Source organism: Cryptomeria japonica, chromosome 1 (assembly GCF_030272615.1).
Source record: "Cryptomeria japonica chromosome 1, Sugi_1.0, whole genome shotgun sequence".
NCBI lineage: Eukaryota > Viridiplantae > Streptophyta > Pinopsida > Cupressales > Cupressaceae > Cryptomeria > Cryptomeria japonica.
Window position 1 is genome coordinate 157,659,973 of NC_081405.1, and position 21,597 is coordinate 157,681,569.

General features: G+C 40.1%; 1 protein-coding gene across 1 annotated transcript in view; it reads left to right on the forward strand.

Moving 5' to 3' along the window:
• Positions 1-17,606, forward strand: part of LOC131048252 (probable NAD(P)H dehydrogenase (quinone) FQR1-like 1) — a 52,411-nt gene extending 34,805 nt beyond the window's left edge. Inside the window, exon 4 of the mRNA XM_057982143.2 lies at positions 17,154-17,606. Within this exon, the coding sequence (XP_057838126.1) occupies positions 17,154-17,385 (232 nt within the window). The 3' untranslated portion in view covers positions 17,386-17,606. The remainder of the gene's footprint in view (positions 1-17,153) is intronic.
• Positions 17,607-21,597: the final 3,991 nt, after the last annotated feature.

The following is a 21,597-nucleotide window of genomic DNA, read 5'->3' on the forward strand; positions in this document are numbered from 1 at the left end:
GGAGTACCTGATATTCATGTTAGACCATGGGTTGCTTATGATGGGTTGCGAGGACTTAGTTTCGAGGGTGCTCCAATTGTTCTTCTGAGATTGCTTCTTATCATGTTTCAGATGGATCTTTTTTCTTTTTTTTTGGGATCATTCATGTATCTATTCGACCGATGCGGTCGTATGTATTATTGGTTTATGTACGCCTTGATGGCAGGATGTAAATGATGTGAACCTTTTGTATTCTTCACCCTATTATTTATTAGAGGGGTCTTGCAGTTGAGCAGACTCGGAGATGTAGCCCACTAGGGGTGAACTTTGATATCAATTTGGTGTTATGTGGTGTTTGTGTTCTTCTTTTTCTTTTTTATTTTGCATGTATGGATGGCATTATGGTTAAAATGTATAATGTGGATTAGGTGATATTAATTTTAAAGTATGCATGAAGTTATTAAATGCAGTTATTTGGATCATGAAGAATGTAGGTTAGTATAATGGAAAGTATTCAATAGTTTTTAATGCAATTAAAGTATGTAAGGAAATTAGATGCATGACATATGTTTTATTGTAGGATTGAACGTAATGTATGGTTAAATTGTAATGGATGAACTTAATCATGTTATCTATATTTTTAACCTATCGAACGAATTTATCCTTTGTTTAAAGTATTATCATGTCATTAAGTTAATCAACATAATTGAATTAATTAGCATGAGTTGAGTTAAGTGTTGAATCAAGTAATCATGTTGGGAAACTCTTTAGGTGTTAGTTAAGTCTTTCGTTGTGTAATTTGAACTTAATGATAATTCAATGTATCATTATTTTGTTTTAATTTTAAAAAAAATAAAAAAATATTTGCACTCTATTCTTGTGTTTTAGCTTTATCCCTTCGGGGTTTCCTGGTGGGGCATTACAGGGCCAGTAGCTCAGTGGTAGAGCACTCCAACAGCGTGTGGAAGGTCCTAAGTTCGAGTCCTAGCTAGTCCATGTCTCAACATGGTATCAGAGCTAGGTCCAGGCTAGGAGCCCCAAGCACACGAGAGGTGTGGCTTAAGGGGGGGTGTTGGTGTTGGAAATAAGCCACACCCGGATCGACGATGGATTGGTCCAAGAGGGGCCAGTAGCTCAGTGGTAGAGCACTCCAACATCGTATGGAAGGTCCTAGGTTTGAGTCCTAGCTGGTCCATGTCTCAACAATTATGCCTTGATTGAGTTTGGGAGAATCTTTGCATTATGTCTAGAGACTTGTTTGATACCAATTCCACTCATTTATCCTAATTTGCATCATAAACCTTGTCCCTATGGCATAATTGAGAGAGAATGGATGTGTACAACAAAGTGAAGTGATGAAAATGTGAGGGATTTGAGCATAATTGCCAAATTCGCTCCTGACCCTTCCAAAGGGTCTAGAGCGAATTTCATCTAAGCTCCTGACCCTTTCAAAGGGTCCAGAGTGAAATCCCCCAGAAGACCTAATTCCTCACTATAGATATTGAATGGTGGTCATGCATGGCAAGTAATGGATTCTAAAGTCAAGTCTAAGATAAAGCCAAGTGAAAAGGGGCGTGAATTGAGCCTAAAGGAGCAAATTCGCTCCTGACCCTTCCAAAGGGTCCAAAGCGAATTTCACCTAAGCTCCTGACCTTCCAAAGGGTCTAGAGCGAAATCCTTACAAAGGCCTAATTTCATACCAAAAGCATTGAGTGGACATCACTTTGAGGGCAAATGGACTTGATTGAGATGAAGGAAGGACCCAAAAGACAAGTCTAAGAGCAAAGTTGAAGGAAATGATGAGAGCTTGAGTACAAATAGCTATTTCGCTCCTGACCCTTCCAAAGGGTCCAGAGCAAATTCTTTTGAAACCTCCTTTTGCTCCCATTTTACATCAAGCATACCATTGGTTGAGGTTGTTTGAACTTAGAGGCATCCTTAGAAATGCATTTGAGTGAGTTGTGGTCATAAAGTGTGAAGAATTTGTGCTTAAATGCAAAATTCGCTCCTGAACCTTCCAAAGGGTCCAGAGCAAATTTCACCTTCGCTCCTGACCCTTCCAAAGGGTCCAGAGAGAAATCCTTAAAAGGACTCCCTATTTCACCTTGTTTCAAGCTAGGATGGAGGGTAGTTGCATAATCATGATAGAAGGAGGTTTGGAAAGTTAAGTTCAAGGCAAAGTAATGACGAATGGAAGATGAATGGCATCAAAGGAAGAATTTCGCTCCTGACCCTTCCAAAGGGTCTAGAGCGAATTCTCCTAAAACACATATTGGTTCCTTGATTAGGTCAAAGATTTTGCTCCTATGGCATGGTTGAGAGAGGATTGATGTATACTTGCCTTGAGAAGTAGATTGGAGCAAAGGAAATGATGAAATTGAGACTAAATGACAAATTTCGCTCCTGACCCTCTCAAAGGGTCCAAAGCGAATTTTCCTAAGACTCTCCCTTTTGCTTCAAATATGGACTAATTTCATGCCTTGGAACCTCAACCAGGACATTATCATGCCTTGGAGACAATTGAAGAAAAGAAAAATGATGAGAAATTGAAGAATTTGTGCAAAATGCAAAATTCGCTCTTGACCCTTCTAGAGGGTCCAGAGTGAAAATCTCATTATAGGTCTTGTCCTTGGAGAGGGTCCCGAGCGAAAATCTCATTATAGGTCCTATCCTTGGAGAGGGTCCAAAGCAAAAATCTCACTATAGGTCCTGTCCTTGGAGAGGGTCCAGAGCATAAATTTCATTATAGGTCTTCTCCTTGGAGAGGGTCTAGAGCGAATTTCATTATAGGTCCTGTCCTTAGAGAGGGTCCAGAGCGAAATTAATCCTAAAGCCTTCTTGTTGATGATTTCAGGTAAGAAATGCTATGTTAGAATGAATATATTATGTATACTTAATCATCTTTTGTTTGTTTTGCAGATCAACAAGACCAAGTTGGAGGAAGATCACGCGAGGACAAGAAGGACTTCTTCAAGCTTCATCCACATTAAGGACGCCTTAGATGCATGAGAAGGTACCCAAGGTGTTGCTAAAATCAAAGGACTTAAAGTGTTAGAACTATCCTCAAAGAGATCACAAGATATCAGAAGAAGGATCTTATAAACATTTCAAGGCAAGATGAGCTACTAGAGAAGGTGACTTGACCATGACTTCCTATCACCATTATGCAAAATCAAGAGGAGGCTTCATCAAACACAAGAGAGTCAAGGAGAGGTACATCATTCATCAAGTACATCAAGGACGGAAGAGGATCAACCAAAGTTAGTGCAAGGGTACGTTGAAGAAGCAGATAGTTTTAGAAGAGTTAATCAAAGTTAGCTTCCTAGTATCACTAAATTGAGTATCAAAAGAGATACGAGCAAGTGTCAGACAAGGTGGCATCCTAGTCACTATTCCTCCAATCTAAAGGCACACCTCAGCATGTCTAGATTCAGTAAACCATGCTTGCACATGAAGGCACAAACTCCGATGTACTTGTTGTCATTTTACGACACCCTTGGTCCATTAGTGAGTATCGATCAGAGATATGTTCCATGGATCAGCGCTGCCCAATTGATCAAGGAGAAAAGCAGTGAAATCATGGTTTGAAGTGTTGCCTTGTCGGAAGTTCCTTGGCCCTCTCTTTCTCTTCTCCGGAACTCCGGAACCCCGAGGTTCTGAGTTTCTTTGCCTTAGCCTCTTTCTTTCCTGCTCCGGAACTCCGGAACTCCAAGTTTCCGAAGTTCCCTTCCTTCCCTTAGCTTTTCTTGTGTTCTCCTCCCCCGGAACTCTGGAACCCCCAGGTTCCGAAGTTCCTTGTTCTTCAACCTCGGAACTCCGGAACCCCCAAGTTCCCAATTTCCTTGTTCTTCAACTACGGTGACCTCAGTCTCTGAAGTCCCCCAACTACGTTGACCCCGGTCTCCGAAATTCCCTGGAACTTTGGAACCCCGAGGTTCCGAGGTTCCCTTCCTTGCCTTTCCCGGAACCCCGCCTCCTCCCCCTTCTTCCTTCTTCTCCCCGGAACTTCGGAACCCCGAGGTTCTGAAGTTCCTTCCCCTTTTGCCTTCTCTCTCTAGTTCCTCCAGAACTTCGGAACCTCAAGGTTCCGAAGTTCTTCCCTTGTCTTCCTCACTTCAGGGGTCCGAACTTCTACTTCCGACTTGCAACACTTCCGGATGGCGTGATCGACACTCAAGGCTTTTAATGCTCCGACAACTTGGTGACTTATGCACTTTTTTTGCGGAGCCACAGGGGTGCATTTAATGTTTTTTGGCAGGATTTCCATCAAGGGAGGTACGAGGCCATGTTGGGTGACTTATGTCATGTCTGACTTTGGAAGGTCAGTCAATCTATGTTCCTCAAAATTGCCTTTGGAGGTATGGCTAGGTTGCTTGCATGTACAAGTCAAGTGCATGCACTTCCCTGCACTTCCAGGCTGACATGCAGGGGTCATGATCACCATTGTAACCCTTTTTCTATATAAGGCTATTAAGCCTCATTGTAAAAGGTTCTCTCCCTGCTGCCTGGATTTTTCTTATGCTCTCCTCTTCTCTTGAAGACTTGTAATCTTTGCATTTCTGCAACTGTAAAATTGGCGTTTGGCCTTATGATTACTTGAAGAACACTATTCTTGCCTTCTTTCAACCTATGTATGTTGTGTATGCTTTCTTACCTTCATCATAGGTTCATGTTGTGGCTCTTTCTCTTCATATATGTTGTGTTAACTGGTTTTCTGGGTGTGACTTGTGGGAATCCTTCTCCCCTCTTGGCATTCAGTGGATTCTAACCTTCATCTATGCATTGGGGTTACTCATATAACTGAAAGTTGTGCATCTTCAGGGTGTTTTAGTTAATTACTCGTGTCATTTAGGTAGGGAGAGGAACTATCTCTTCTTGGTGCATCACCTCCCTTGTTTCAAGCAATTTCTATCTTCTCTTTTCCTTTGCAAGTTGTTAGGGTAGGCTTAGGAATTAGCTTTGAAATGTTGAGTTTGTTCAACACATGCACCTAGATAGAGAAGGAAGTCGGCCTTCTCCGGAGATTCAACCCCCTTGCGCAAGGTCCCACACTTCGGGGTTGTTTCCATGTTTCAAAAGGTTGCTGAGTTGATAGCTCAGCAAGGGTGCAAGTTTTTGTGGTAACAGTTTTTGGCACGCCCGGTGGGACTTATTTAATTCACATGCTAAGGATTTAGTGCTATTCTTAGTGTTTTGACCTTTAGAGGCAGTCATCTCTCAAGCACTTGGCGACTCTGTTGGAGGACGAGTTCGTGCTCACACAAAGTTCATACTCTGGGACCTCGAAACCCCCAGGTTCCCAAGTCATCGTAACTCTGCTTACCCTGGAAATCCGGAACCCCCCAGGTTCCGAGGTCAGTAAACCACTTCGCTTCGTAAGTTCGGAACTCCCAGGTTCCGAGGTGCTTAGGCACGGAAACTTGGAACCCCTAGGTTCTGAACTCCCAAGCTTCCTCACTTCGGACATCCGAGCTCCCGAGGTGCCAAAGTGGTCAGACTCCGCAACTCCAGAGCTCTGAGCTCCTGAGGGTGGTTGCAGATTTCATGCCCAGAATTCATACAAGGGCATCTTCTAGGGGCAGTTTCCAATTCATAGGGCTTCCATTTGTAGGCTCTAGAAGGAGGAGAGGTAGACCTTCATTATCACCAGTCAGAGGTGACAAGGTTGTAAACACTCCATCTCCTAGGTCTCGTTCTACTCCCCCATTTACAAGACCTTTTCTATCAAGGGCTCCCACCACTCATATCAATAGACCATTGTTTCACATGGCAAGAAATCAAATCTTTGTTACCTTTAATGGGGGGAGTGCCCTTGTTTTGACTCAATGGAATGACATACCAGTGGCTGCATTGAAGAGTATACCATATTTCATTGGTGAAACAGCTACTACACCCATTGAGCACATTCAAGACATTGCAAACATCTACTTTGTCCACAATATCACTCAGGATGATGTTGTTGTCAGACTCTTAGCCACATCTTGTAAAGGCAAAGCCTTGCAGTGGTGTAGAGGGTTGCCGTCCAGCTCCATTCATAATTGGGATGAATTGGGGGAGAGGTTGTGCAACCATTTCGAAGACAAAAGTGATCACCTATCACTTGTGGAGCAATTATCTACGATCAAGAGGGCACCCCACGAGTTCATGGGAGACTTCAACTTCAGATTCCATAAGACATGGAATAGGATTCCTGCTCTAGTGAAGCCATCCCCAAATCATGCCTTCTTGTATTATCTTAGAGCTCTCAACAACAATATAGCTGTCATGGTACAATCGATGGGTGGAGCCTCTCTACTGGGTGCATATGACATAGCCATAAGAGCAAAAAATTGTTTGATTCAGGCTGGGAAGATAGCTCCAAGGCCTCCAATGCCTCTCTTTCCAGAGACTCAACAACCCACCATGGCTCCTATCCCCATGGCTCCCGCAGGGCAATCATCCATACCATCTACATCCTCTAATGAGCTCCATGAGGTCAAGGCTCTATTACAAAACTTTGGCAATGAATTGGTGGCACTAAAAAGACAACAAACTCAATATAACAGACCTTACCAAGCACAAGGTCAGAATTATCAGCAAAACAGGCCACCCTTTCAAGGGCAAAACCAATGGAGCAATGCCAGCCCTTTGAATAGTGTGAACCCCACAAACACAAGCAACTCAAAGGCGATAGTTCCAATGCAAAATAACCTTGCCCAAGAGCAAGATTGGTGTCAACCATGCAATCAGCCACACAACCAAGGTGTATGCCAAAGTGGAGGGTTTGTTCAAACTTTAGTAGCGCAAGATAGGCCGACCACTTTTGGCCAACAATATGACCCAAATCAGCCTAGTGTTGGTCCCCAAGCTCACTTACAAGGGGATTCTACCTTTGTCAATTGGCAGGAGGCGAAATTTTGTGGTTTGAACCAAACAAATGGTGAGTCCATGCTGCAGTATGCAAGGTCAAAGAAGAGAGCCATGGAGACTGCCTCACCTTCAACATCAGTCCAAGCTCCAACACTCAATGTAGCCATCCATGATACAAGCCAAAGTACCATGCAAGGGAACAAGAGGCAGGAGGAGACCCAAGTCATCCAAAGAGAAAAGGTAGACCTTGTAGCCTCAAAGGGGCCTCTAAAACCAGGTGGTGTCCCTTTCAACATAGTTGATCAAATGAAGAAGGCCAACCTCAACGTCACTATGTGGGAGGCCCTTTCAATCCCATCTCAAAGGGATTTGCTTAAAGAGGCACTTAAGAAGGTCAATCAGTCAGGTGATGAGGTAGCAGTCAGAGAAAGGACAGTCTCCGCCAGCTTGGTGCAACCCAAGGAGGAAGGTTCAAGCAAGATCAGCAAGCCTCCTCCTTTCTATCTCTCCTTAATAATAGGAGACAATTTGGTTCACAACTGCATGATAGATTCAGGAGCTAGTAGCTTAGTCATGCCTACGATCATAGCTGATCTTCTTGGCATAGAATATGAACCTGTGACCAAAGGGGTGGTCCAGTTAGATGGCACTTCTATTAAGACAGTATGGGTGGTAAAAAAATTGAAATTAACATTGCATGCATGGCCTGGTTGCACTGTCTTTCAAGACATATCCATCATCGACCTCCCAGCCTTCTTTGCCATCTGCTTGTCTAGAGATTTCATTGCCAAGATAGGTGGGTACTTGTCTTCTGATTGGTCCCACACGCTATTTCGAACAAGGTATGGTACCAAGGTCACCATAAGGGCAGAGCCCATTGCCCAAAACCACATTGAGCCCTACACCCCCAACCCTATAAACATGAATTGCACTTTGCATGAAGAGGGAGAGGAGTGTGCTGTCCGTGAGCCTGCTACTCTCTTGCAGGAGGTCCCTGATTGCCTGTTGGACGAATGGGCCAATGCTTTTCAGTTTGATCCATTAGCTGATACCGAAAAGATTGGGCTTGGCACCTATTGTATCCGTGAAGAGGATACTCCTATCCCTAAGCTCATCAAGACACAAGGAGATTCAAAGGGGTTATGGAGCATGTTTTTTGATGGTTCAAAAAACAAGAATGGTGCAGATGCCAGTGTGGTGCTTGTTTCTCCCAAGCAGGAGAAATATTTCTTCTCCTTTAGGCTTCAATTTGGTTGCACCAACAATGTCACTGAGTATGAAGCCTTGATTCAGGGTCTCCAACTTGCACAAAGCAGAAAGATCAGATCTTTGCAATTATTTGGAGATAGTGAGTTGGTTGTAAACCACATCCGAGCCCAAAGCATAGCAAAGAACAACCTACTCAAATCATACGAACACAGGGTGTGGGATTTGATTGATGGATTTGAAGCCTTCAATATCCAGAGCATTCCTAGAGGTCAGAACAAGCATGCTGATAGGCTTGCAGCGGTTGGTGCTCAATTCGACATACCAACGCATGTTGCACAAGAGAAAGAGCAACACATCAGACTTGTTGTGAGGCCTGCGGTCCTGGACAATCAAATGAATTGACAAGTGTTTGAAAGCGATCAGCAGATCGTCAACTTCTTGCAAAATGAAGTAGAGTTTTCTGCTAAAAATCAGTCCAAGCTGCAAGATCAGTATGGAGATCAAATCATGCAGCTCAATTCCAACAAGTTGCCTAAAGGTCTAGTTACCTTGGAGGGCATTTTCAACTCAGATGATCAGTTGAAGAAGAGGATGAACTTGGCTGCAAAGAGGTGTGATTACAAGCCAGTTGTTGTTGCTGAAGGTAGGTCCTTGAACTTGGGCAAGGTGAGTTCCTCAACTGAGCAAGAAGCCTTTGTTGAGCTTTGCCAACAATATAATGACATAGTTGCTTGGACCTATGAAGACTTGAAGGGTTTTGACCCTAGCTTAGCCCAACATACCATAGAGCTAAACCTGGATGCAAAGCCAGTTAGGCAAAAACAAAAGCCAATAAACCCCAAAATTTAGCCACTAATGAGGAAGGAGTTGACCAATCTCATAGAAGCCAATATCATCTTCCCTATCAAGCACTCTCTTGGGTGGCCAACCTTGTCCCTGTAAGGAAGAAGAATGGGGAAATCAGACTATGTTTAGACTTTAGGGATCTCAATAGAGCCTCCCTCAAGGATCACTATCCCCTTCCCTCTATGGAGCAGATTCTCCAAAAGGTCAGTGGCTCAGAAAGATTTTCATTCTTGGATGGGTATTCATGGTACAATCAGATCTTAGTCCAGGAATCAGACCAATACAAGACTGCATTTACTACTAAATGGGGTACCTATGCTTATTGTAAAATGCCCTTTGGGCTAACCAATGTAGGTGCCACGTTCCAAAGAGCAATGGATATGGCTTTCAAGGGTGTATTAGCAAAGTTTGTGCTTGTATACCTTCATGACATAACTGTTTATTCGAAGCATGCAACTGACCATCTTGGTCATCTTAAGTAGGTTTTCATGAAATGCAGGGAGTATGGTGTGTCCTTGAACCCTAGCAAGTGTGTATTTTCTACTGATCAAGGAAGATTGCTAGGACACATCGTATCCAAGGAGGGTTTGACCATTGATCCAGAGCGAGTGGAGGCTATTCTTTCTCTTCCACTCCCCAGTCACAAGAAAGGATTGCAAAGTTTCCTTGGTAGGATCAACTTTGTGAGGAGGTTCATTCCCAACTTTGCCACCATGGTAAAACCCCTCACTTCCATGTTGAAGAAAAACTTGGCTTTCAGTTGGACCAAGGAGGGTAGGGCCGGTTTCAAAGAAATCAAACAAGCAATTGCTCAGGCCCCTACCCTTGTCAATCCTAATTATGAAAAGGATTTTATCCTCTATACCTTCGGAGGAGAATCCAGCATTTCAGCTGTCCTAACACAGCTGAACAATGACAAGTTGGAGCAACCTATTGCTTTCTTTAGTGAAGGGCTAAAGGACTACGAGCTTCAGTATAGCTATGTAGAAAAGCAAGTCCTCACTGTTGTAAGGGCATTAAAAAAGTTCAGACACATGTTGTCCAACAATAGGATCCAACTCTTAGTTCTGCATGCGATTGTCAAAGATTTCCTTCTAAACAAGGACATCAGTGAGAAGAAGGCTGGATGGATAACCAAGGTCATGGAGTATGACATCAACATCAAGATCACCAAGCTTGTAAGAGGCAGGGGCCTATGTGAACAACTTGTCTCATCTTCCGAGACTACTTCAGAGGTCACCCTTGTGCTACAAGAGGATCAACCAACTGACAACAACATTCATTTCAGTTGGGTAAGTGACATGACCACCTTCTTAATGGAAGGTAGATACCCCCAAGGTCTGGATAGGACCAAAAAAAGACACTTTAGGTTGCAGTCCATTCCCTATGTCTTAGTGAATGGTACTCTTTTTCGAAAAGACTCTAATGGAGTCTTACTAAGATGCATCGAGCAGAACCAAGTCAGCAGATTGTTAGAGGAATTTCATGATGGCTCTTCAGGGGGCCACTTCTCTGCAAAGACTACAACTATCAAAATAATGAGGGCTGGTTATTACTGGCCATCCTTATTCAGTGACTCACATAGATGGGTGAGGAATTACAAGAAGTGTGCTCTCTTCTCTAGGAAGAAAAAACTAGCTGCCCTACCTCTTCATCCCATCCAAGTAGATCAACCGTTCGCCCAATGGGGTTTAGACGTCATTGGCATGATAAACCCACCTTTTAGTGCTGGCCATAAGTGGATCTTGGCCTCAACAGATTACTTCACTAGGTGGACGAAGGCAGTCGCATTAAGGGATGCCACTGAGGCCTCAGTGTTGGAATTCCTTGATGGAATTGTGACAAGATTCGGTGTCTTCTCCACCATCATATCAAACAATGCTAGGGCATTTGTTGGAACCCAAATCAGTTCTTGGGCAGTTAAGCATGGTGTATACTTGAAGACATCATCCAACTATTACCCTCAGGGTGACAGCTTAGCTGAATCTTCCAACAAGAACCTCATCAGGATAATTAAAAGGACAATTGAAGACAATCAGAGGGCATGGCACACTAAATTGAGGACAGCCTTATGGGCTGACATGATCACACCCAAGAGGGCGATTGGTAACTCCCCTTTCATGCTATTGTATGGGAAGGAAGCAAGATTCCCAACTTCCGTGGAGTTACCCTCTCTTGAAGTAGCACATTAGCTGGAATTAATAGAGAATGATGCCATGACAGTAAGACTAGCTGAGCTGATGGAGCTAGAGGAGGTTAGGAGTAAGGCTATGCATACACTTGAGACTCGTCAAGGGCAGGTCAAGAAGGTTTTTGACAAAAAGGCTACTAATAGGGTCTTCAAAGAGGGAGATCTAGTTCTCAAGTGGGATGCAGACAGAGCCAAAGTTGGGCGACACTCCAAATTTGATGCTATTTGGAGTGGTCCATATGTCATCACTAGTTGCAAGGAGGCCAATGCATTTCATCTCTCCAAGCTTGATGGCGAAGTTCTTCCAATTCCAGTGAATGGGATTCATCTCAAGCCTTGCTTCTAAAGAGGGTGTTGATGACTATGTAAATATTAGACTAGAGGTTGTTTTGCTTTCATAAGTATGCCGCATTCTCTTTAAGAGGGTGTGTGCTTTAGTTTTCAGTTTTCCTCCAAGTGATGGCACACATATGTTTGGGTCTTCCATGACTCAGTGCCCAATGGATGCTTAAGGCTTCTGGACTTCATTCTTAGCAAGCAAGCATCCCGTAGAAATCGCCAAAAATGTTGGCATTTTATGACACCCTTGGTCCATCAGTGAGAACCGATCAGTGATATGTTCCATGGACGAGTGCTCCCCAGTTGATCAAGGAGAAAAGCAGTGAAATCATGGTTTGAGGTGTTGCCTTGTCGGAAGTTCCTTGGCCCTCTCTTTCTCTTCTCCGGAACTTCGGAACCCCGAGGTTCCGAGTTTCTTTGCCTTAGCCTCTTTCTTTCCTGCTTTGGAACTGTAGAACTCCAAGTTTTCGAAGTTCCCTTCCTTCCCTTAGCTTTTCTTCTGTTCTCCTGCCTCGGAACTCCGGAACCCCTAGGTTCCGAAGTTCCTTGTTCTTCAACCCCGGAACTCCGGAACCCCCAGGTTCCCAAGTTCCTTGTTCTTCTAGTCCAGAACTCCGGAACCTCCAGGTCCCAATTTCCTTGTTCTTCAACTACGGTGACCCCGGTCTCCGAAGTTCCTTGTTCTTCAACTACGGTGACCTCGGTCTCCGAAGTTCCCCGGAACTCCCGAACCCCGAGGTTCCAAGGTTCGCTTCCTTGCCTTTCCCGGAACCCTGGAACCTTGAGGTTCCGAGGTTCCCTCCTCCCCCTTCTTCCTTCTTCTCCCCAAAACTTCGGAACCCCGAGGTTCCGAAGTTCCTTCCCCTTTTGCTTTCTCTCTCTAGTTCCTCCGGAACTTCGAAACCCTAAGGTTCCGAAGTTCTTCCCTTGTCTTCCTCACTTCGGGAGTCCGAACTTCCGAAGTCTCTGGGTCTACTTCCGACTTGCAACACTTCCGGATGGCGTGATCGACACTCAAGGCTTTCAATGCTCCGACAGCTTGGTGACTTATGCACTTTTTTTGCGGAGCCACAGGGGTGCATTTAATGTTTTTTGGCAGGATTTCCATCAAGGGAGGTACGGGGCCATGCTGGGTGACTTATGTCATGTCTGACTTTAGGTCTGTCAATCTATGTTCCTTAGAATTGCCTTTGGAGGTATGGCTAGGTTCCTTGCATGTACAAGTCAAGTGCATGCACTTCCCTGCACTTCCGGACTGACATGCAGGGGTCATCATCACCATTGTAACCCATTTTTCTATATAAGGCTGTTAAGCCTCATTGTAAAGGGTTCTCTCCTTGCTGGTTGCAGTTTTCTTATGCTCTCCTCTTCTCTTGAAGACTTGTAATCTTTGCATTTCTGCAACTGTAAGATTGATGTTTGGCCTTATGATTAATTGAAGAACACTATTCTTGCCTTCTTTCAACCTATGTATGTTGTGTATGCTTTCTTACCTTCATCATAGGTGCATGTTGTGGCTCTTTCTCTTCATATATGCTGTGTTAACTGGTTTTCTAAGTGTGACTTGTGGGAATCCTTCTCCCCTCTTGGCATTCAGTGGATTCTAACCTTCATCTATGCATTGGGGTTACTCATATAATTGAAAGTTGTGCATCTTCAGGGTGTTTCAGTTAATTACTTGTGTCATTTAGGTAGGGAGAGGAACTATCTCTTCTTGGTGCATCACCTCCCTTGTTTGAAGTAATTTCTCTCTTCTCTTTTCCTCTGCAAGTTGTTAGGGTAGGCTTAGGAATTAGCTTTGAAGTGCTGAGTTGGGTCAACACCTGCACCTAGATAGAGAAGGAAGCAGGCCTTCTCCGGAGATTCAACCCCCTTGCACAAGGTCCCACACTTCGGGGTTGTTTCCATGTTTCACAAGGTTGTTGAGTTGATAGCTCAGCAAGGGTGCAAGCTTTTGTGATAACAGTACCTACCCCTTTTTCCTATTGGTTCTCATGCATTGAATGTAATTTTCTCATTGGCTAAAGGAGTTTGTTGTAACAAACCCTAATTAGGGTTTTCATCCTGAAATCCTAGCCATTCATTCTAAATCACTCTGAGCCATTGAATTGTAAAGAGTTGTCTATATAAGGCTCCAGCTCTTCATTTGTAAAAGGTTAATAGTGCATAGTTAGTAAATAGAGGTTAGAATATCTAGTGATCAATAGAGAATAAATAGTAATTAGAGTAGATTAGGGAGAGAAGGCAAGAAATTGTTGCCTTGATGGTAAATGAACTCCATTTTCATTGAAGTAGGGTGAAGTGTGTTGTTTCTTTGCAATATGCATGGTTTCTTGTTGAATCTTCATGTTAGATAGTAAATGATTAGATTGATTGATGGAAGTTACTGAATGCACTCGCGTGGAATCCGACTTGTCCAAACCAGTAGCCTCTTACTGATTGTAAGTGCGCCTTGTGTGGTCAACTGACATTGAATGAGCTTAATTTCGAATTGTTACGCGTGTATTGTTCATGCATTAACTTGAATGGTGATCAGTGTCTGATGGTTTAACGATTTGAACATATTCGAAGCATCCATTAGAAGATTGCATTGAGTTGGTGTCGGATTGTTCAACCAGATGGTGAGGCCCAACCCAGTAGGACTCCACCTAGTTGTTCATCTACCTTCTTACATTTGAGGTCCTAGAATAGATTCTTTAAACCCTATGCTTTTGATATTTCTTTATTTCCCATTGAGTAGATAGGACTTGAGTTCCAGCAAATCAAACGCTCAGATATTTGAATGTAAGTCCCCTTGTGAATCCAGCATAATCACATCATACCACAAGAGCTTATCCACACGTAGAGACCCTACATATAAGAACCTTGGAGTTATTTCTGTTGTCCTCATTTTTGTTTTAAAAAATGAAGTACCATTACATGAAATTTTTGTCAAAAAATGAAAATTTTACTCTATGACACACTTCCTGAGGCAGAATTTCGCCTAATCCTTGGACTGACTTAATCCTCAGTCCATCCTTGAACTGCATTTTGAAATTCGTCGCATTCTGGGTTCGTTTTCTATGTCTTTCCTTCAATTTTGGGTTTTTCCTCCTTGACTGCAGGTGGGAAATTTTCCTTGAATTGCAAGTTTTAATGATTTCCTTTGTTTTGGTCTTTGTAGGGAAATTTTTGGCTAATTACAAGTGCACTTTATTGAAAAATAAGAACTTGTAATTTGCTTTTTATTTTCCCCTTGTTGCTTTTTGGTTAATTTAAGTTATAATAGGGATTTTTTGGATAAGTTACAAGTTAACTTATAATTCTTTTGAAAAACCCCTATTTTAATGTCTTTTGCTTGTAATAGGGATTTTTAATCTCTATTACATATGTGCAAGTTATTAAAACTTGTTGTAGGGATTTTATTTTCCATTTACAAGTAAAATGTAACTTGCACATCTCTCTCCAAAACCCGATTTTGCCTAGAAATGAAATAAAGTGACATTTAAAACTTGCTATTTTGCCCAAAAACCCGATTTTCACTATAAAGTGCAATTTGGAGGATTTTAAACTTATAATTTCATTTTTAAAACCCGATTTTGCCTTATTGATGAAAAACTGCAAATTTTAAACTTGCTATTTCATTCAAGAAACCCGATTTTCACAAACACATGCAAAATCGAACTTGCTATTTCCTCTGAAAAACCCGACCAACAAGGAGAAACGTTTTTGTTGAAGATTTCAAGCAAAATTCATGGAGATTTTTTTAGGAAGGAGAGGCGTTTTTGTTTCTTTCCTATCATCATGCAATTGCAAACATCTTTCACGCCAATTGGGGGTTTTTGTTTGCTGGTTTTTCTACTTCAATGCCTACCACGTGGTTCCTTGGATCCACATTTTGGGGGATTTTTACTACACAAAGCAACAATCTCCTAAATCGTTTTTGACTCTCTTGCCTAGGCGTTGAAGTTAGAGGGAGATTTGGCCACTTCTTGTGCCATTTAACTTGCATTTGATACCACGTTTTTCTGCCCTAGGCGTTTTGATAAAACGTGGCAAGGGTTTTGAATTGCGGTTAATCTCTATTTAAGAGCTATTCTTCTTTCTTCCAAAGATTGATCATCTTTTGGAGAGGCATTTTCAGATTGAAACAAGGTATGATTTCTTTTCTTTTCTTGTTTCATTTTCTTATTTTCTTGTTTTCTTATTTTCCTTTCTAGTTGTAAATTTGTAAATAAGTTGTTTTTCCCCAAAAATCGTTTTGTGAGAGAGATTTTCCCCCTTGATAAGCAATTTTTGAATTGCATTGATCTTCCCCATTTTCCATCTTTACTCCGATTACAAGTTGGATGAAAATCATTGTTCTTCCCTTATGGTTAAAATTTTTTAACCATCTTTTGTTGAAATTCCAAGTTGCAAAGATGAAAAATGCCCATCCTTCCAAAATCGGGTTTTTAGAACCGGATTGCATGTTCAAATTCCTTCCCATTTTCATGAAAATGTCATTCCCAAAATCTTTCCATTTTATCCACCCATAACGCCTATATCCGTACTTTCCGTTCAAGTCATTTCCCGCAAGTCTAATTCTCATTTTTCACTCATTTCTCCATTTACCATTTTACAAGTATACTTGCATTCGGGTTTTAAAAATCCAATTGCATGTGCATTCTTCCCAAACTTGTATGCTTGTAAAATTTTCCCCAAGATTCGAAATTGGTCAAAGTCAAGATTCCTGGCATTTCCCATTTATTTCTCCTTTTTCTCTCACAAAATCGTGAAGTGGAAGGGTTGGAGTTCTTCCCATTTGAAGAAGGAAAAATGTTAGTTGTAGCTGATTATGATGTTGCCTTAACACTTTTAAGTCTTCATTGCAGTATACCAGGTTGTCCTTCAATGTCAGATTTGCCGTCATCTCCAATTCCGAAGAAGATGAAGTATAAATATGATAAACAGATCTGATATTCTTAGGACAATGCTCCGACGTGTTTTCAGAGGGTTAGAAATTGACTCGTTGCAAGTTTCAGGACATTAAACTACTCAAACAGGAGTGATCTGGGCCTGCTATTCATTGCATCAGATCATACCAGGTCCTATGTTGCTTTTACAGTTTGTATGTGGACTCTCTTTTGTTAATATCTAAGAGTGTTATTGCCAAATTACCTGATTTGCATACGTTCCTGTGCATCCTTTTTGTATCTGCTGCCTAGTTTATGAATAGTGCATATTTACCAGTAATAAAAATGGTATGTGATAGTGGTACACTTAATTGACAACAGTTTATTTGTTTGAGTCACCTTCCATACTTTCATTGGAACGGATTGAACTAACCAGAAACCCTAGATCTGAGGAAAGAGGATATTACAGGAAGAATTTGGGAAGTTTGTGTCAATCTAAATCTCTAGTTAGCAAACCCTTTTTGAGAAAGAAGCTAGGAGGATGGTGTTGTAAAATTTCATTACTTTTCTCAAGGCAGCTTATAGAAGCTGAAGTGGATTGCAGTGACTTGCACTATCACTGTAGAAGGTTAATGTTTCTAAGGATTTCATCTTAATGACCAGTTATCGTTGCTTTATTATGGCTATACAGAGTCACGTATAATAATGGAGCAGTTGAAGGTAAGCTGACTTCTCTTAAATAGAAGATTTATGATTGAAAATTGATGCAATAAATTACTACTGCTAGTTTTCATGCTTTAGTAGTTAATTTGCAAGTTCTGAAAGTACTTCAGTGCACTCAAATTTTATCTCTGGTCCTCATGCAGATTGACAGCCATAACCCAATTGGTTCACCATGGATTGATCTATGTACCCATTGGCTACACTTTTGGAGCTGGAATGTTTGAGATGGAAGAAGTGAAGGGAGGGAGCCCATATGGTGCTGGAACCTTTGCTGGAGATGGTACACGCCAACCAACCAAGTTAGAGCTAGAACAAGCATTTCATCAGGGAAAATATATTTCTGGTATTGCAAAGAAGCTTAAAGGGAGTGCTTGATTGAAAAACTGGTATTTGTAAAATTGGATCCAGGTAGAGGATGCAACAGAAATAATTTGGTTTGTTTGTAATTGTATCCATCATTATATGGCAGTTTGTCATTGATTTCTGCTTGTCCATTATTGGTACCCTGCACTGTATACATTGTGCTCTTGATTTGCAATGCCCACATTTTTGGGTGTATAATGCATTATATTTCATTGATTTTTATCATGTAAAAAGCTGTCATGTTTTGTTTAGCTTTATCATTATGTTTTTATAGATTAGGATATGCTTCTCAACCTGAAAGCAAATGATACTTAAAATATAACACTGTTTTGGTTTGGATATGCTGCTAATGTGGTCTCTTTCTTTAGCATTTGAATGCAAGAGTACGAGACATTTACAGATATTGGACTTGGATCCTAATTCATTCAATGTTTGTTTCTGAGAATAGTGTACAAAAAGTATCCAGTTTTCTTTAGGGTAAATGTAAATTCCTTCAGAAGTTTGCAAAGCAACTCTGAAGATGGTATTTTTACAGTTTGACAGATGGAACATTGATGGTGCACTTCGCATGTAAAGGAATTTCTGAATGCACTCACTTTCAGATCTGCTCCAAAGAAATGGTATTTATTTATGAATGCAACGAATTGAAAGGATTCATTACATCATCTACTCTAGTCTTATGAAGCATGGGAAAAGAAGGCAATGCTAAGTTATATGAGTAAATTTTATTACTTCTAGAGAGATAATGTATAGCCGTTGTTTTTCATCATAAACTAAAACCATTCTCATTCTGTTATTGGGTTCTGTATAGAAATTCTTGAAAGATTTGTTTTCTTCTTGTTGGGAAACTTTAAATATATATTTAACTACGAGCACTCACATGTTAAAAAATTGTAAGAATTCTTTATGTTTTTGTTGACCAAGCATCATGATCCTTTATGCCATTTCTCATATTGTTCTGTTCTGTTTAGGACATTTCTTGCTAATATTGATGTGCTTACGTCCAATTTTTCCAATGTAACTTAATAGGTAGCAAGTTAATTAATGCCTCATATTACATGAATCACTTTCATAAAGATAGGGTTCTTAAGATTTCCTGGTACCCTTGTAGTCCAGCTTTCTTTTTTAACTGTAAAAAGCATCCAAAAAGGATTACATTCCACAGTAATTATAGCTCCAAATGTTTAAGAATTGCCAAAATAATATGCTTCATAATCTCCTCTCTTTACACTCACATACATGCATGGGGTTTTAAGCTGTCAAAGGATTGAACCTAGGTCATTTGTACACCCCGTCTTAACCATGGAACCATAACCCAACAGAGTTTTTTACTCATTTAGTTTCAATGGCTTGTGTGTCAGATGTATGTTCGAGAAGATAATGTGATAATATGATTTATCCACCATGCACATTCCCTTTTTCACATTGATTTGACCCAGCGTGAGTTTAAGCTGCAATCTTGGACTTCATTGAGCATAATAAGACGTGCATTTTGGTAGCGATAATCTTGGCTCAACACTGAAGCAAGATGTAAGCTTTGTGGAGGTATTCAGAAAAATACAGTTGTTTGCATGGCAATGTGTAGAAGAATTTAAAACTGTGGAAATACTGTGATTATGCCGAGAGGCATCTACAATGACATACAAATTACAAATATCCATAAACAAAAAATTGGTTTTGAATGAATTTGACGTGTAGATGACAGGGAAATGCATTCATGTTTCAGCTTCTCTATAAGTATTATTTTATTACTCTTAATCAACTACAATCATTGCGACTTGTCTCTAAGTATATGAAACTGTTACATCTTTAATGAGAGTGTGAGTGCAACATTATTCAGCTTCATGTCCTTCTTGACAACTAATAAACATGGAAGACAATTATGTGATATTACCTTGAGTTTAGGCAACAATCTTGAAAATTTATTAGGTCTGTGGATTTTAGTTGTCATAATTTGGCCCAACATTGGGGCAAGTTGTCAAAGCTTTAAGGAAGGTTTGAAGATGTTGTAGCATAGATTTTCATAGCCAAGTATGAACAATTGTTTGCATGGCAATGTTTGAGGAATTTAAAACCATTGTTATTAGAGACACGTTGAGCTCATGTTTGTTTGATTGTCTTGATTAGATTAGATTTATTTGATTCGTTTGGATTAGATTTATGGCTTTGTTTAATGTAGACTTTATATTCAGTTAAATTAAAATTCTCTAACCGGTTAGCTCGCATTGATTTTTTTTTAATCTTACAAATCAATATCACAATTATTACATAAAATCATAGTAGTAAAGGATTGGATTAATTCATTATCTAAACCCATACTCTCTTTTCACATAAAAATCAAATTCAGTTAGATTTCAACTCATAATTGCTATTTTCTTCATTCTATTATTTCCAAACCAATAAAATCTTTCCATCCAAAACTGCTATAGTAAAACATCACTATTAGTACATATCATTCTAATTCATAGGGAGATTTCCCAAGACCTTTGTGGAAACCCCATGGAGATTTCTCAAGACCTTTGCGGTAATCCCATGAAATTTCTTCTAGTAGGGTTTTGAGGAAATTATTAGCAATCATTAACTCTAAAACTAGACAATTTTTGGATTAGAAAAATTTGTTTCAAGTTCCTATCAAATATTTGATTATAAGTTACAATTATTTATTTATTTATGAATGTGTCTAAATTATCATTCATAAGAAATAATATTATACATATTCACAAAAAAAGTAAGTTAATATAAAATTACACCCCTAAGGTTCGTACAAGAAAAAACAAAGAAACAAAATCAAGCTACTAGGTGGCAACAAGAGTAGCAAAAGATTATTCTAACATTGACAATGATATCATTATAATTGCTACGAATTGAATTAATATATATATTAAGAACAAACTCATTTCATATATATATATATATATATGCCGGCACAAATAGCTTGCAACTTGGTGTATTACACATTCTTCAATTAATTAATGTATTGCTTAAATTATATATTTTTACAAGTTAGGTAAATTTCACAAAACTTTTAACTATTTTTTAACCAAATACATGATTATTATAAATACTATAATCTTGACTTTGTTGTTTACTAAATGAAGCTTACATTTATGATTGCCACTAGCTTAAAACATTCACAATAACAATATTTTTAGTATACCATTCATGAAACGAACCTAACCATATCTTTCATAAAGTATAATTTATTGCAACATAATAAAAAAGAGAAGGTAACCTTAGTACCATGGGAAAAAACGTAATCACTTCAATATATTTCTCAACATATTAATTTGTATCTCACAATCTAGCCCTACCAATCACACATAAATGTATATAGTTAGGGAAGGCCTCTATTCATTCCTTAGGACACCTGATCGTTTGAGCTACATTCTAATATAACGATCTCTTAAGAGACCATGAACAAAAAAATGCACAACTACGATGGATTGGTTCTCAAAATTCATGAAACCTTTTTTTTTGGTCTAAACCTTTATCTACATTGAGGGTCCCTCCACAACAACCTCTCTCAATTTTTTATATCTCCAAGCCTTTGACTGTGGTGATAATGTTTCAAAAGTTACAAAAAGTGTCATTTTTGTTATACAAAAACTTGTTGAAAGATACATTTTGCATGAATAAAAGACTTCCCTAGAATTCACGATAGGGTGGGTGGGTGAATTCTAGGGATGTCCTTTGTTCATTCTCGAGGACACCCTATTGTTCTTGGCTACACTATTTCGACATAGTCTCTTAAGAACCCTAAGTGCCAAAAATCGCCAAACTATGACAAAGTAGTTCTCAAAATCCATGGAACATATGAATGTTTTGTCTAAAATTATAGCTGCACAAATTTCCTCCACATTAAAATCTCCCAATTTTTATATCTCCAACCCTTTCGACCATGGTGATAATATTTCAAAAGTTGTAAAAAAGCATCATTAACATTTAGCAAAAACTTGTTGGAAGCCATACTTTGTGTTTGGTGCACCATGGGGAAAAAACCATTATGCCAACACATCCAAGTGGGCGGGGGAATGCTAAAAAAAGCCTTATTTTGAATTCTAGCTATCTTGATCTTTTCGGGCTACACTATTCCAATGTAGTCTTTAAAAAGCCTTAATTATAGATTTTTTCCATACTATGACAAACTAATCTCAAAATTTGTGGCACCTACGAATGTTCTATCTAAAATTACAACTTTACATAGGGCCCCTCCATAATAAAGTC